Raw genomic sequence first — 15,303 nt, 5'->3', positions numbered from 1 at the left:
AACAAATCAAATACATATATATATATATATATATATATATATATATATATATATATATGGCCCCTGGCCCCTGGTGGAGAGGTTTGTGTGTCCCTATGAACCTGAAGCTGTGTTGTCTGGAGCCTAGTGCTCCTGGTAGGGTCTACTAAGGCAAATTGGGCTCAGGCGAGGGGCCAGACTAAGGATGGTTCAAAAACGACTTCATGGAAAAAAGTGAAAGGAAAGGAGAGAGGAAAGAGGAAGCCCGGGGCCCCCGTCTGGAGCCAGGCCCAGAGGGAGGGCCCGACAGCGAGCGCCTGGTGGCCGGGTTTACCACGTAGCCCGGTCGGGCACAGCCCGAAGAAGCTACGTGGTGCCTCCCATCCATCCATCCTGTGGGCCCACCACTCATGGGAAAAACCGCTGGGGTCGGGTGCGCTGTCACACGGGTGGCAGTGATGGTCAGGGACCTCGACGGACCAGACCCGGGCAGCAGAGGCTGGCTCTGGGGATATGGAACGTCACCTCTCTGTGGGGGAAGGAGCCGGAACTAGTGCGGGAGGTGGATCGCTACCAGTTGGATCTGGTGGGGCTTACCTCCACGCACAGTCTTGGCTCTGGAACCGTACTCCTGGATAGTGGTTGGACTCTATTCTTCTCCGGAAGTTGCCCAAGGTGTGAGGCGTTGGGCCTGGGTGGGGATACTCACTAGCCCCCGGCTGAGCGCCGCTACGTTGGAGTTTACCCCAGTGGACGAGAGGGTCGCCTCCCTACGCCTTCGGGTTATGGGGGGGAAAACTCTGACTGTTGTTTGTGCCTATGCCCCAAACCGCAGTTCGCAGTATTCGGCCTTCTTGGAGACCCTGAATGGAGCCCTGCAGGGGGCTCCAATAGGGGACTCCGTAGTCTTGCTGGGAGACTTCAACGCACACGTGAGAAACGATGAGAAAGGGCCTCCCTGATCTAAACCGGAACGGTTGTTTGTTGTTGGACTTCTGTGCTAGTCATGGAATGGCCATAACAAACACCATGTTCGAACATAAGGATGCTCATAAGTGTACGTGGTACCAGAGCACCCTAGGCCAAAGGTCAATGATCGATTTTGTAATCGTATCATCTGATCTGAGGCCGCATGTTTTGGACACTCGGGTGAAGAGAGGGGTGGAACTGTTGACTGATCACCATCTGGTGGCGAGTTGGATCAAGGGGTGGGCGAAGACTCAGGACAGACCTGGTAAACCCAAACGGGTAGTGCGGGTGAACTGGGAACGTCTGGAGGAAGCCCCTGTCCTGGGGATCTTTAACTCACACCTCCGGCAGAGCTTTTCAGACATCCCTGTGGAGGTTGGGGGCATTGAACATGAGTGGGCGATGTTCAAAACCTCTATTGCTGAAGCTGCGGTGATGAGCTGTGGTCTCAAGGTCTTAGGTGCCTCAAGGGGCGGTAACCCTCGAACACCGTGGTGGACCCCGATGGTCAGGGAAGCCGTCCAACTGAAGAAGGAGTCCTTCCGGGTTATGTTATCCGGGAGGACTCCGGAAACAGTTGCAGGGTATCGAAGGACTAGTAGGGCGGCAGCTTCTGCCGTGTCAGAGGCAAAGCAGCGGGTGTGGGAGAAGTTCGGAGAAGCTATGTAGAAACAGCATCTGCGTTCAGTTTTAAATTCTTTTTGAATCTCATTTCCTTTGCAAGCATAGTTTGTTCGAAACACGATCTCTCAAAGTGCCCACAAATCGTCAGTTTCATCGACGCACTGGTCTTGTCCATAAACGCGACATTTTATCATCTTTTAGCCACTAAAAGCTAGATGTGGAGACGGCCCCACATGCCCATATAACACATCGCTTGCCAAGTATTCTTGCCGATCGATTGTTGTCCATTCTTTATCATAATAATTGACATTAGTCTTTGCTGGACGCTTCAACGCAGACAAACACTGGCGGCTGTGTTCTACTTGTGACGTCATTGCCCGAACATTGCCGAAGTGGATGTTCCCGGCGCAGCGACCGATTGTTGTTAGCGGAAGTCATTTTTATGCTGTTATGATCGTGATTTATTATGAATACATCAATGATAAAAATATATATATGGCACATTTCACAATAGAAATGCAACCTCTATCATATACCAAGCCCAATAACACTGATAAAATATCATTTCGTAGGCTCTCCAAACTGACATCAAAGAACTAGCAGCGACGGAGGCTGACTGTTCGCCCTCACCTCGCCTGCGTCTTGGCCAAAAAGTCTGACTCTCGCTCATCACTTTATTGAAGATGCCCATGTTGTGCGAAAATATACATGTATTGGAATCATCAGATGAGATGAAAAATGAAAAGAGCATCTGTGTGTGTCCTCTTGACTTTAGAAGTTTGCTTGTTTTTCTCACTGTCCGTTTGTCTTCTCATACACTGATTTGCTTAAGCTGAACAGCCAATCAGAGTGATATCTCTCACCGACGAGGGGCCGAATAGTGGCAACAGTGTGACACACACCGCAAAAACTAGGGCAACAGACGCTCACCAATGGCCCGACATTGGCCGACGCTCAACAATCGGCTTGTTGTGTCAGGGGCTCTAGTGCCCCAATTGGCACCAAAATGTCAGAGCATTTTATTTCTAGTAGTTTTATTGCATAATTGTGTTGAGTGTGGTGCCTGTTGTAGTTAATTTACAATGTACTGGATGTGGTTAATATATTTGGGCAAAGCTATTTGACCAGAAAAGTTAGCTTCATTGTTTCTCAGTTTCTGATCCTTCAGTCCACACAAAGCTTATACATATTCTGTTCGATCAGCCATTCAGAGTCAGCTGTGAGTTAAACCTGGTCACACCCACATGATCAACGTAGATTTAAAGAAGCCTTTACACACTGCACAGTAGATACAAACTACAATAACTATACTATATTGCAAGATGTGTTAAAGTTCAGGTGATTTAGGCATAAAAAAAAGGTCAACTTCCAACAGAATATCTACAAGATCCCATGCAACATTCATGTCGCTCCAGCAGGCCCCCCTAATAAGCAACAGATTATTCATGTGTCCCGTCTCCTGAGGAGTATTCATGCTTCTCCACACAGGTGGAACTGTATTGTTGCTGGCCATTATTAGTGCACCTACCACGCCTCTGTTTTGGCAATAGGTAGTTGCCTGAAGATGTTCAACTGTACAATGAGAAGTGTAAATCTGAAACAAAGCAAATAGATCAATACAGGGGAAACTTTTCCAAAAGGGTATTTGTTTAAAACACCCTAAAAAAAATCTGGTCATTACTTGTGTTCAAGAGATGACATTGTGCTCTCCAGTATTCAACAGGTTTGACATACCTCGATCCATAGTGCATGACTAAATAGATATCGTTGTCCTGGCAACAAAATAAAATAATTACAATTTTTTACCACAGCATGATACTCGAGGACGCTGTCAAGTATGATGCCAGAAACAATAAAGTATCAAATCAGAAAATATTACATATTACAATATATATTATGCTTAGTTTGCACATGAAAGTAGCAAGTATTGCACCTCAGAATCCTCATTTAATTACTCTGTCTTCTCAGCCATTCCTCTTGCCAAGTTTCAGTGGAGTAAACTCCCGTCTCAGGGTTGGTTCTCACAGAGAAAATGAGCTTGTGAACATTCCACAACATGCGCTGACTAGAAAGTCTGAAATGTCACCTGTCATATCATGTGAGATCAAATGCAATCCTGGACCAGATGTTTTAGTGTCACTGCCTTTAAGGAAAGGTTAGAAGCGTGAAAAATAATGTTATTTATTGTGGTGACTGGGAGTTTTTCTGAAAAGGTTAAAAATGTCAGAGGGTGAGGCCCTTATCTGACACATTAATTTCTGGTTCTGAAGCAGAGATCTGTTCATACTGTATATGCAGAGAGAATGTACCCATGAATGTTTTATAGCTTTTCTATACAGTTAATCATATTATTTACACTTTTACAAATACTATATGTTTCAAGTTGTGGACACATACATGTTTAGTGTTACAGTGCAGACATATTACATAACATCGTGTTAACATGACAGTTGTTCAAGGCTTCAACTTTGTGTAAGATGAGGTAGCTGTGAGGTTATTTTAATTTTTAGCAAAAGGTTCAACTGTCTACCAAACTGTGGGTGTTATTTCCCCCACTGTTTCTGATCAATTAATCCACCTCACACTGTTGCTGACACTTTTTTAAACTTTTGTTGCCTAAACTTTTGTTGTTGTTTTGTTGCGTAAACCTAACATAAAGCCACGTTGAATGTTTATTTTGAAAAGACACTGTATGCCTGTAACAGGTGGAAACTGTAAGTTACCTGTTAACACAGAAGTTTATTTTGACAAGACACTTTGAATGTAATGAGCGAAAACTATCACGACATCTCTGACACATCCAAAAACTGATGCTAGAGGGTTACCTAGAGCGTCACAGTTTGAAGCGTAGGACCACTGACCAAGCCATCGGTATTTGACAAATTGGAATGAGAATGTTTTGCCCTTGAATCTGCACCAAATGTTTTACCCAACAACTCCCCAAACTTAAAGTTGAATAACAAGATAGGTTGAATGTTAGATTGCCATCATGGTCATTACCAAGTATCAGTTTAGGCCTAGTTACCCTTCATCTTTAGATTTGAAAGCATGACTGGATCTCATTGTCTTTGTACGGCAATGGGACCAAAAGTATTAAAGTACTCAGATCAAAGCATGCTAAGTGCTCAATAGTTAGAAATTAATGCATTTCATAGACTTAAAGTAGATGACCGTGTTGCACAATCAATTCATGGTTTGGATACATTTTCCCGGTAACCTCCCCTCTTCAATTAACTGAATAAAACCAGGCCTGCCAAGTCTGAAAACATCCTCACTGCGCTCAGCACCAACCGACACATGCAGCATACCACGTTCTGCTCACTTGCTAGTGGAAAGTGATGTCTGCTGGCTGTGTTTTGCCATACCTCTATTTTATGTTGATGACTATGCAATTTTCCCTTGAGTCAACGCTTTGTGCTACTAAGTGGCCAGTAAATTGTGCCCTGAGACTGGATTTTCTTCTGATGGGTCTCACTGATCATTGAGGCCAACCAGGACTCGATAAATGCAAAGCGGCAATCTTTCCCTCCAGGACAGTCTTTCTCAAAGAGTGGTCCCCTAGTGGTCCGCGAGTATATTGGTAAAATGTCACGTTTTAAATTCATTTATAATAATAATAATTAATTTTATTTATAGAGCGCTTTTAAAAGGTACTCAAATACGCTTATAAGTTCAAAGTGTTTCTCAAACTGTTTAAAAAAGACTAGTATAGAGTGTAGCATAGATGTAGCCTAGTTATGCAGCTATGTGTAGAGCTTCGATCGTAAAACGAACCTACGCAGCTGCGTAGCTACGTAGGTTCGTTTTACGTGATTACGTCATAAATGATCTGCGCGGTCAATTTGAGCGGACAAGATGGATCGATGGCTAAAGACAGGGTCAGTTAAAAGAAAATTAAATGAACAATCTGACACGGCAGGCAAGGTGCTGGTCCTGATGCAGGTGATTCAGCAGCTTCAAGTGCTTCAGCTGCAGCAACAAGTCATTGTGTGTGCGTTACTGAGTCCCAGGAGAGTGGTTCGCCGTCCAACTACCTACCACCCGGCTGAAAGCTGTGAAACTCGGCTTGAACGTGGAAAGTCCAGCGCTAAAGTGAAAAGAAAATATCACAGCGACTACATAAGATTTGGACTGGAGATGAAGAGGATCCTAATCCACACTGTGTTTTGTGCTACGAGTCGTTGGCGAACGAGGCTATGTTTACGCCAAAGCCAGTTTTTCACACGATGAGTCGACTGATATCGGGAATGAGGCAAATCTGCTGTGTTTTGTAAGGTACATTTATGCTACATTTAATAATTAACTTGTGTTTATTGTTAAATTCCTGTTAAACTTGGACCTGCAACCATAGTGTTACTGTATTTTATTTTTGAAAATCCACAGCGGAAGTTTGTGTCGTACTAAATGTGGTGCATTTTGTGTATCTTGCTGAGGGTAAGTTCACTCTGACACTCAGTAATAAACTCAGTAATAAATGTAGTCTACGTTTCATTTGATGTGTAAAATCTATCAGCATTTACCGTTGTTGGAAAAAAATATACTTAAATAAACCCACGAAGTCAGGACCAAAATAAGAGTTTTAATCAATATTTTTGCAAGAAAGAGCAGAGTTATACATAAAAAAAGATGTACAAACTCTCACACGTAAGCTTGTAAGACTGCCGTGTGCTGCTCAGAGGAGTGAATCCTCTGCTGCGGTATTTATACTGAATTCAAAAGTCAGGAGGTAGTTCAGGTCAGTCCCTCTTTTGTTTACACAACATGGTGGTTTGCAGAAGAGACAGATGGTCTTCTTATCTGGAGTTAAATCGCATATGAACGAAATGCTTGTAGAATCCGTATTTGTATTTGTATTGTTGATTTAATGTGTGAGCGAGCGATATAGAGAAGGTCACATGAAGCTCATTATTAGGCTGTCATTTGTAATATATTGTTGGAGTGGTAAGCAGGCCTATTGTTTTTGGATATTTGGAGAGTTAGGTGGTCCGTGAGTGTTTTTTTTATTGGTTAAGTGGTCCTTGGTCTGAAAAAGTTTGAGAAACACTGCTCCAGGATGTTCCCCTGTGTGTCAAACATGAAAAAAACAGTTGGGACAACCAAAGTAGGCCCAACATGTCCTAAATGTATCCGCCCTAGGGAGCACTCTAGGGCGAGTGTAATGCAGGTAGATCGCACACCGCTAAAAATAGTAATATATATATTCCCCCAACGGAACCCCGCGCCAAGTTTTTGTCTTTTTCTTGCCTTGCGCGTTCACATTCACTCCTCCGCTCTGTTTCACTCCCACACACACACACCTACAGTCAGAGTGGAGGAAAGGAGAGGAGTGAACTACGCACCAGCACCCCGTCCATACGTCCGTACGTCGCACAAAGCTCAGACAGCACCACCTGTCGCAGCATTTTGAATACAGGTAGATCACTTGGACCTGGTCATTTTAAAAGTAGCTCACAAGCCAAATAAGTGTGGGAACCCCTGATCTAGAGGATATATTTGACCAGCCTTAACCATTCAAAAAACTGTGCTTTAGTTGGGGATATGAATATATTTTCTGATATTTTCCCACAGAACATGTTAAGCTAATGCAAAGTTGCATTTAGATACAGTATGTTGCATAATGTATGTAGGTATTAGACAAAAAAATGTTGGAAGTGAGAGTGAAGTACTGACATTTTCTTTTGGGGTGTGACTGAGTTACGCCCTACAGCTCATTTATTGAGATACTACAGTGCATAGACTGGGAAGCCAACATGTATATCAAAGTTGTCGAAATGGGTTTCAACAGGTATCAACCGCTTCAATTCTCTCAGAGAGAAATCTTTTCTACTTTAACTTGTGTTTTTTTTTTCGAGGACCTTTTTTTAAAAGTTGAAACGTATAAAAAAAAGTGCAATAAATACCCTGACTGAACCTTGGTGATTATAGCATGGGATGAGCATTGAAGATAGTACAGTGGCCTCGAGCACCTACAAACTGTAGGCCTGAACGGATTAATTACAGGATTGTGGTATCAACAAATAACTCAACATTTAGTGTAATTCTTTACCCATGTATCCTTAGATCACGTTATTACTCACCTGATTTGTGCATGCGTGACATAATGCAACTCATTTTGGGTATTGCCCACTTCTATGGTCACATGCCTGGATCCTCTCACTGATTGCGTTACTGTATAGTTAAAGGGTCAATTCGTTATTTTGTCTCATCCCTAGTGGTATTTATCCATGCAGAAAGTTTTGGTTTGATTTTTACAGGATTTTATGTATCAGTCTCATCAGATTTCTGCCTCTAGCAGTGAATTACCAGAATTTCAGTGTTGTGCAGTTGCAGCATTACAGCATAGTGCAAACTTTTATGCCTTCAAGAATCCATGCACAAATGCATACATACAATGTATTTAAATGCATACATTCAAACATATGCAGGGTCAGAATATGTTTTTGCAAAACCAGCGAGATTTTGCCAATTTTAACTTTAGTTGATGCTCTAAATATTCACATTTGATCTATCCTGCAAGATGATGAAAAGCAGAAAATGCTGGATCAGCGAGTATAGGTCCCAACCCCATACTGCGATTTCTCCAACCGTGCATACCTCTCACAACGCAGTTCATTCACACAGCTAATCAAGTAAAAATGTCTTTGCCAACATGTTTTTGCTCCCCTGTCACCCCTGGCTCTGATGCCATTCCTCTACGAGCAACTGGGTGTGTCGAGCCACGATCACTTTACACTGTTACCTGTCTGACAGGCTGAGCTGCTCCATGCCGATCTACCTGCCTGCAAGTGCACCTTCCAGGATCCAGGTCATTCGAGAAGGGTTGAGGGGGAGGTGCAGAGGAGGTGGAGCTCACTGGGACCTCCTCCACAGTTGAAGGCAGATAAAAACCCATCACGGACAGGGAGAAGATACTTCGAGGGACTTGACTCTCCTCTTAGTGCGCTTCACTACTCCAAACCTCTCTATCTGCTCCTCCTTTTCTCTGTGAATTCTTCCCTTTCAGAGGAAACAATGGAGAGAAAATTGACATCCTATAGTACCAGCAGTCAAAGCCGTAGCGGAGGAGGCGGCGGCGGCGGCGGCGGCGGCAGCTTTGGAGGCAGTAGTAGTTTCAGCATGAGTGGTGGTGGTGGTGGTCGCAGTAAAGGATCATATTCCTCAAGATCTGTTCAGCTCAGTACGTCAGGCCCAGTTGCGAGCAGAAGTAGCATAATTCTGAGGTCAAGCTTAGGAGGTGGTGGAGGTTATGCCTCTGGTGGTGGAAGTTATGGCTCTGGTGGTGGAGGTTATAGCTCTGGTGGTGGAGGTTATAGCTCTGGTGGTGGAAGTTATAGCTCTGGTGGTGGCGGGGGTTTCAGTGCCTATGGTAGTTATTTCGGTGGTGGTGGTGGTGGTGGTGGAGGTTTTGGAGGCGGTGGTATGGCACCCATCACAGCAGTCACATGCAACCAGAGCCTGCTGGCCCCCCTGAACCTTGAGATCGACCCCACCATCCAGACCGTACGAACTCATGAGAAAGAGCAGATCAAGACTCTGAACAACCGCTTCGCCAGCTTCATTGACAAGGTGAGACGCCCTTTTCTATCAAAAGAATGTTAAAAAATCTTACATCTGATTTTACATACATGTCATATATTTAAATGCAGAGTTTCAGATATGTTTGATACTAGAATTTGGTTTAATAATAGATGTTGATTTGAATGAACTGGGGAACATGACATAATAGGAATAGATGTTGGATGCACTGCACAATACAGTTCATGCTATCAGTTTGTGCAAGCGTCAGTAGCTGCAACATACTTTTTCTAAGGGGCCACCTGGGCTCATTAAATATTACACAGCAATTGATACGAACCTGAATATTGTGCGCACCAAGGGCCTAGCTGATTCTCCTCTGAAAACGAATACTACCAAGAGCAATGGTATTAGTACGAATACAATTTTTCACTCGTCCAGAACTGCTGTGCAGGCAGCTCTGATCTCAACAGCAAAGCTGTGCATCAGCTAACATTTGCACAGACTCTGAAAGTAGACCACTGCGCCTTTAACTTCCCTTTCAGCATAATTGTCCCTTTGCCAGCTGTCTCTATCTAGAGTGTGAGGCAGGAAACACTAGAGAGATCATATCCAGTGACTGGTGGCTCTCAGTATGAGGGAAATAAGGGATCAGGTTATCAGGACTCACATGCTTCGAATGGTGTTGCAAAAAAGTGGACCCCATCTTAACTATTTGCAATGCATTGCATTATACAGAAGTCTTTGCATGAACTTTTGTCATTTACTTCATACGATGAGGGATGGCACTTTTTAATCACCCATCTATACTGTCATGTATGAATGAAGACCTCGTAAAAAAGACGAGAGTCATTTTCCCTCAGTCAGGAAAAAACAAGTGAACCACACCCATGAGAGAAAATGCTCAGTTAGCTTTCATACTAGAGTTCATACCACAACTCATCTGTCTTTACACGGCTTACGATTTTATGATTCAAAATGAAATACGGTGCAATTAAAGATTCAATCTACTCCAAGAAGTAATAATAGCAAAGTAAGGATCAAGTGTCGATGGAGCATTATAATTTGATATTTCAATGAAATAGAATTATTACACAAATAATATATCTCGAAAGCACTCAATCAATTTGACACTTTATATCTTCAGGCATGTAGCATTAATTACTGAGGACTGTGCAAGGCAAGTTCACTCAGTGAAAGTATGCATCCTGGAGGCGAGGGAGCGGGTGTTTAGGGAGGGGCAAGGCTGAGGTGTGGCTCGGTACACCTCACCTGACATGAGAAAAAAGAAAAAGCTTACACATACACACCCAAAATGGAGCTCCACCTTCTCTCAGTTTTAAAACCGGATGGCAGAGCACTGTACTCTGTGCCTCCCATGCATTTTCTGTCTCCCTAGGAAAAGGCTTTACAACTTGTTTCTCAGGATCATGTCAGATGTTCTCAATTAATGATCTCATTACAACAAGTACAGTTCAGCTACACCGCAGAGACACTGCATAGTGGAGTATGTCTAGGACATCTCTACCCCGAGGCGGTATTTTAGTAAAGAAGCTGCGAGCATTGTTGCACACAAGAGCTTTTTGTGTGGGAAAGTCACACACAGGTGTGGCTCGATGGATCACCTGAGGAAAGTAAAACAAAGAAGACAAACATCTTTGTTATCTCAGAGTGAGCATGCCTAATCACGAAGAAAAGCAACAGTAAATATAGTCTACTTATTTGCCTTTTTTATTTGTAGTTTGCTGAAAGCACAGACATCTATATATGTGGATTATTCACAGTGTGTTATGTAGTTCTATTATCTAATTAATTACATAATCTGATTAACTTGGTTTTGCAGTCTTATTCAAGTAATACCTCTTCCAAAGTGAGAGTGGATCTAAACATGAAATCATTTTTGCCTTTTAGGTCCGCTTCTTGGAGCAGCAGAACAAAATGCTGGAGACCAAGTGGAGCCTGTTGCAGGATCAGACCACCTCCCGCTCCAACATCGACGCCATGTTCGAGGCCTACATCGCCAACCTGCGCAGACAGTTGGACGGGCTCGGCAATGAGAGGGTTAAAATGGAGGGAGAGCTGAGGAACATGCAGGGACTGGTTGAGGACTTCAAGAACAAGTGAGTTAACACCAGCACAGGAAACCAAACACGTCCTTGAATGCGACAGCTGATCTACAATGGTTGAAACCAACAGTAATTTTCAATCAGCTAATTATTTCCATTGTTTGTGTCAGATATGAAGATGAAATCAACAAGCGTGCCAGTGTGGAGAACGAGTTTGTGCTCCTTAAGAAGGTGAGAGTTAATCTGCGACTATAAAGCTCAAACATCTCATTGGAATGCATTTTAGATGCTTTTTCATGCAATTTCAACTCTTATCTACACTCCATTCAAATCTTCTAATGTTCCACATCTCTCATACATTAGGAGTTTTGTACCACTTTTATTGCTCACTTTTCCAACTGGTTCATAGTCTTTCAACTGCTTCTTCATACAGATTAAAGCCAGCAATGCAGTTTAGCGTCAGCTTTTCAGCATCCAGCATTCACACCACAATTTCTTCAGGAATGGCCTTCTCTAGTTGCAATGAATTGCTGCTTTTTCTCTGACCCATCATCAATGCAGACCACCTTCTTCTCTACTTACAGGATGTAGATGGCGCCTACATGAACAAGGTTGAGCTGGAGGCCAAGGTTGATGCCCTTCAGGATGAGATTAACTTCCTCAGAGCTGTCTATGAGGCGGTAAGAAAAATGAACCACACCTCATTCCTATCATGTCTATTTCTTTGCTATAATTATTTTAGGGAAACACTTCTTAATTTACCTAACATTAACGGTAAAGATACAGAAAATAAATAGATATAGAACAGCTTTTACTCTCTTACTTTTTAATAACACATTTTAAATAAGACATATCTCTCTTGTGCAGGAACTGCGTGAGCTCCAGGGACAGATCAAGGACACTTCAGTCATTGTGGTGATGGACAACAGCCGCGACCTGGACATGGACTCCATTGTTGCTGAAGTCAGGGCACAGTATGAGGACATCGCCAACAAGAGCAAGCTAGAAGCTGAAACATGGTATCAGCAGAAGGTAGGTAGAGAGAGAGAACCAACAGCTCCAATATGACATACACATATTCTGCAATGACAAATAATAGTGTAGCGGACATGTGGAATCTGTAATAACAATATTTTTTTTATCTTATTCCTTCAGTTCCAGGAGATGCAGAGCAGTGCAGGCTCAGCCGGAGAAGACATTCGCAACACCAAGAGTGAGATCGCTGAGCTCAACCGCATGATTAGCCGCCTCCAGAACGAGATTGAGTCAGTCAAGGGACAGGTAAACTCACAGCTACTTGTATAAATGTATGTTAAAAAGCAGATGCTGAACATTTTGAATGGTAAAAATCACTTCTGAAGCGTCTGCTGACTTTCCAACCTCTCAGCGTGTCAACCTGGAGGCCCAGATCGCTGAGGCTGAGGAGCGCGGTGAGTTGGCTGTGAAGGATGCCAAGATCCGCATCAAAGACCTGGAGGAAGCTCTCCAGAGAGCGAAACAGGACATGGCCCGCCAGGTCCGCGAGTACCAGGAGCTCATGAACGTCAAGCTGGCTCTGGATATTGAGATCGCCACCTACAGAAAACTTTTGGAAGGAGAGGAAAGCAGGTAAAAACTTAGTTGTTTTGCATTCACACATAGTTTAAAATCCTGAAACTCTAAGGGAGTGCAGTGTATGACATTGTGCAGGGCAAAGCTAAGATTGCTCATTTATGTTCCTCTCGGCAGAATTGGTGAAAGCGGCGGAAATGCAACCATCCACATACAGTCCTCAAGCTCCGGTATGTATCAACATATGTCTTTACAATACAAGTAATTTCTAAGCCCGTTCATGAAAATATAAAAGTGAAAATGAGATAACCTTCAGTAAAGCTATCAGTTTGGTTGACAAGTTTTAATGGAAATTCTTATTCCTGCCATCTCATCAGAAAATGTCTTATTTTCATCAACAGGCGGCAGCTTTGGCGGCGGCGGCGGCGGCGGTGGCTTTGGCGGCGGCGGTGGCTTTGGCGGCGGCGGCGGCGGCGGTGGCTTTGGCGGCGGCGGCGGTGGCTTTGGCGGTGGCGGCCGTGGCAGCATTAGTGCTGGCTACAGCAGCGGCTACAGCAGTGGTGGTGGCGGCGGAGTTAGCTACGGCGGCGGTGGCGGCGGCGGCGGCGGCAGCAGCGGCGGCATGATTTACTCAAAAGTGAGCAGTAGTACCTCATCCAGCCGTGGTTATTAAAAACAGCAGTTGTCTTTCTCTCCATTCTTCTTCTTCCCACATTTTGTTCTCCTCATCTTGTACCTCCCCTCTCCCTGACCTCACTCACAAAAGCTTCAATAAACCTCAATCATCTCTCTCCATGGAGACACAGCAGCCTGACCAGTTTCACCTCACAGATCCATGTAATGGTACAGCTCTCTTTGGCACAACATACCAACAGAGAGTCAGAGATTACATCAAAATACAAATCGAGGCAGAGAAGTTATTAGAGCAGAAACAAAGAGCAGCAGAAATGTGAGTCAGTCCTCTCTGCCTTTGATCAGTCAGCCTGGCTGTCTTTTGGTTGCCGGATCCGCTGTCATGCAGACAAGAGGATACTTGTAGTGTTATGACAACGTATCCTTACAAGGCAAAACTCATTGCACACAAAAAGCAAACAGCAGCTACTAGATTTGTACAGAAGATGGTCCGGATGTAGATGTTCATGAATTTATAAAGCACACCTGGCATCCACCCTTCTTTTCTGCAATGTCTTCTCTGTTGTCTTACATCTGTCATTTTGCTGTGCATTTTAAAATCATCAAAAGCAGCCACATATAAACACTTTCATTATTGTTTTTTGGGATCCTCTTTTTCTTCTCCAGTTCTGAGATAAAATGAGGTCTCCAATGCTGTTTTGATCCTGCTTTACTTCCATTTCCACTCTGAATAAAAAAGAAACATGGATAAGGCTGACTGGGACAACCAGATTTTGTAACACCCAAACGTCCGAAATAAATCTGATTTCGTAGCCATCATGGCAGTTTTGATTCCTCTTATTGATTTTTTTTGAGTACTATTTTTGTGTAACTTTTGAGCAATACAAATAACGTGGGTTTATAATTGACACATATAAGTATAAGTATGTGTACATATAACAGGAATGTGACATTGTGTTGCTCTCCAGGTACCTAAATAATAGAAATAGAAATACAGCCAAAAGAAAAACATGGACAAAAAAGCTGAACACAGGAAAACAAAGATTTAGTTATTATGTACATACAAGGGAATGAAGAGAAATATATAAAAAAGTATACATATGCTATATAGTATACATATACATATACATATATATATATATATATGTATACTTGTTTATATATTTCTCTTCATTCCCTTGTATATATATATATGTGTGTATATATATATATATATATATATATATATATATATATATGTATATGTATATATACATGTATATATATATATATATTGTATATATACATATATATATGTATATATAGATTATATATTATAATACATATATATAAGCATCAAGGGAGAGAGAGGAGGGGCCTGAACAGAGGACGGATCACCGGGGGCCCTGAGAGAATGGAGGAGATCGTCCCGGAGGCGGACTGCCCCGAGGGAACACTCTGCCATGTCAAACAGGTAAATGCGGGATTCAGAAATATGATTTGGTATGACAGGAGAGCTGATTACACCAATGATTACACACGTAGCCATTTTGTTGTAGTGAGACCATGTTTTGAAACTTGACCTGATTGTATAAACGACCTGTTGTGAGCTCGATAACCCCAGCCTCATGAAACTTTACAACTAGCGACTGAGGACATAAAAGGATGTTTGGATTTCATAGTTTTTCTGAGCAGTTTCCAGAACAGACTGCTCGCCATCCAATCTAAGGCAGTAATCAAAAAGGCAATTCATACAGAAATCTCCAAATGTCAAAAGTTTTAGATGCCAAATCACAGCATAAATTATTTTATGGTGTTCCACAATGTCTCGGTGTCTTAATGTGGTATTTTGGAGAGATTTTTGACAATTTCTTTATCAATTTTCAAAAAGTGGTCAAAAAGGTTTTAATTTGGCATCTGTGTAACAAATGGTATCAACCCAAATTTGCTGCAACAACATATGAGACATAATAGAGCCATAATAGAC

The 15,303-nt window shown here is 42.8% G+C and overlaps 1 protein-coding gene across 1 annotated transcript; it reads left to right on the top strand.

Moving 5' to 3' along the window:
• The first annotated feature begins 8,415 nt into the window (after positions 1 to 8,415).
• LOC115010554 (keratin, type II cytoskeletal cochleal-like) lies at positions 8,416 to 14,154 on the top strand. Its single transcript, XM_029435183.1, has 9 exons — positions 8,416 to 9,138; positions 10,999 to 11,207; positions 11,324 to 11,384; positions 11,738 to 11,833; positions 12,021 to 12,185; positions 12,309 to 12,434; positions 12,541 to 12,761; positions 12,882 to 12,934; positions 13,106 to 14,154. The coding sequence occupies exons 1-9, from the start codon at positions 8,584 to 8,586 to the stop codon at positions 13,375 to 13,377; spliced, it is 1,758 nt and encodes a 585-aa protein (XP_029291043.1). The 5' UTR covers positions 8,416 to 8,583; the 3' UTR covers positions 13,378 to 14,154.
• Positions 14,155 to 15,303: the final 1,149 nt, after the last annotated feature.

This window comes from Cottoperca gobio, chromosome 7 (assembly GCF_900634415.1).
Source record: "Cottoperca gobio chromosome 7, fCotGob3.1, whole genome shotgun sequence".
NCBI classification, from domain to species: domain Eukaryota; kingdom Metazoa; phylum Chordata; class Actinopteri; order Perciformes; family Bovichtidae; genus Cottoperca; species Cottoperca gobio.
This window is presented reverse-complemented; position numbering and strand designations above follow the sequence as displayed.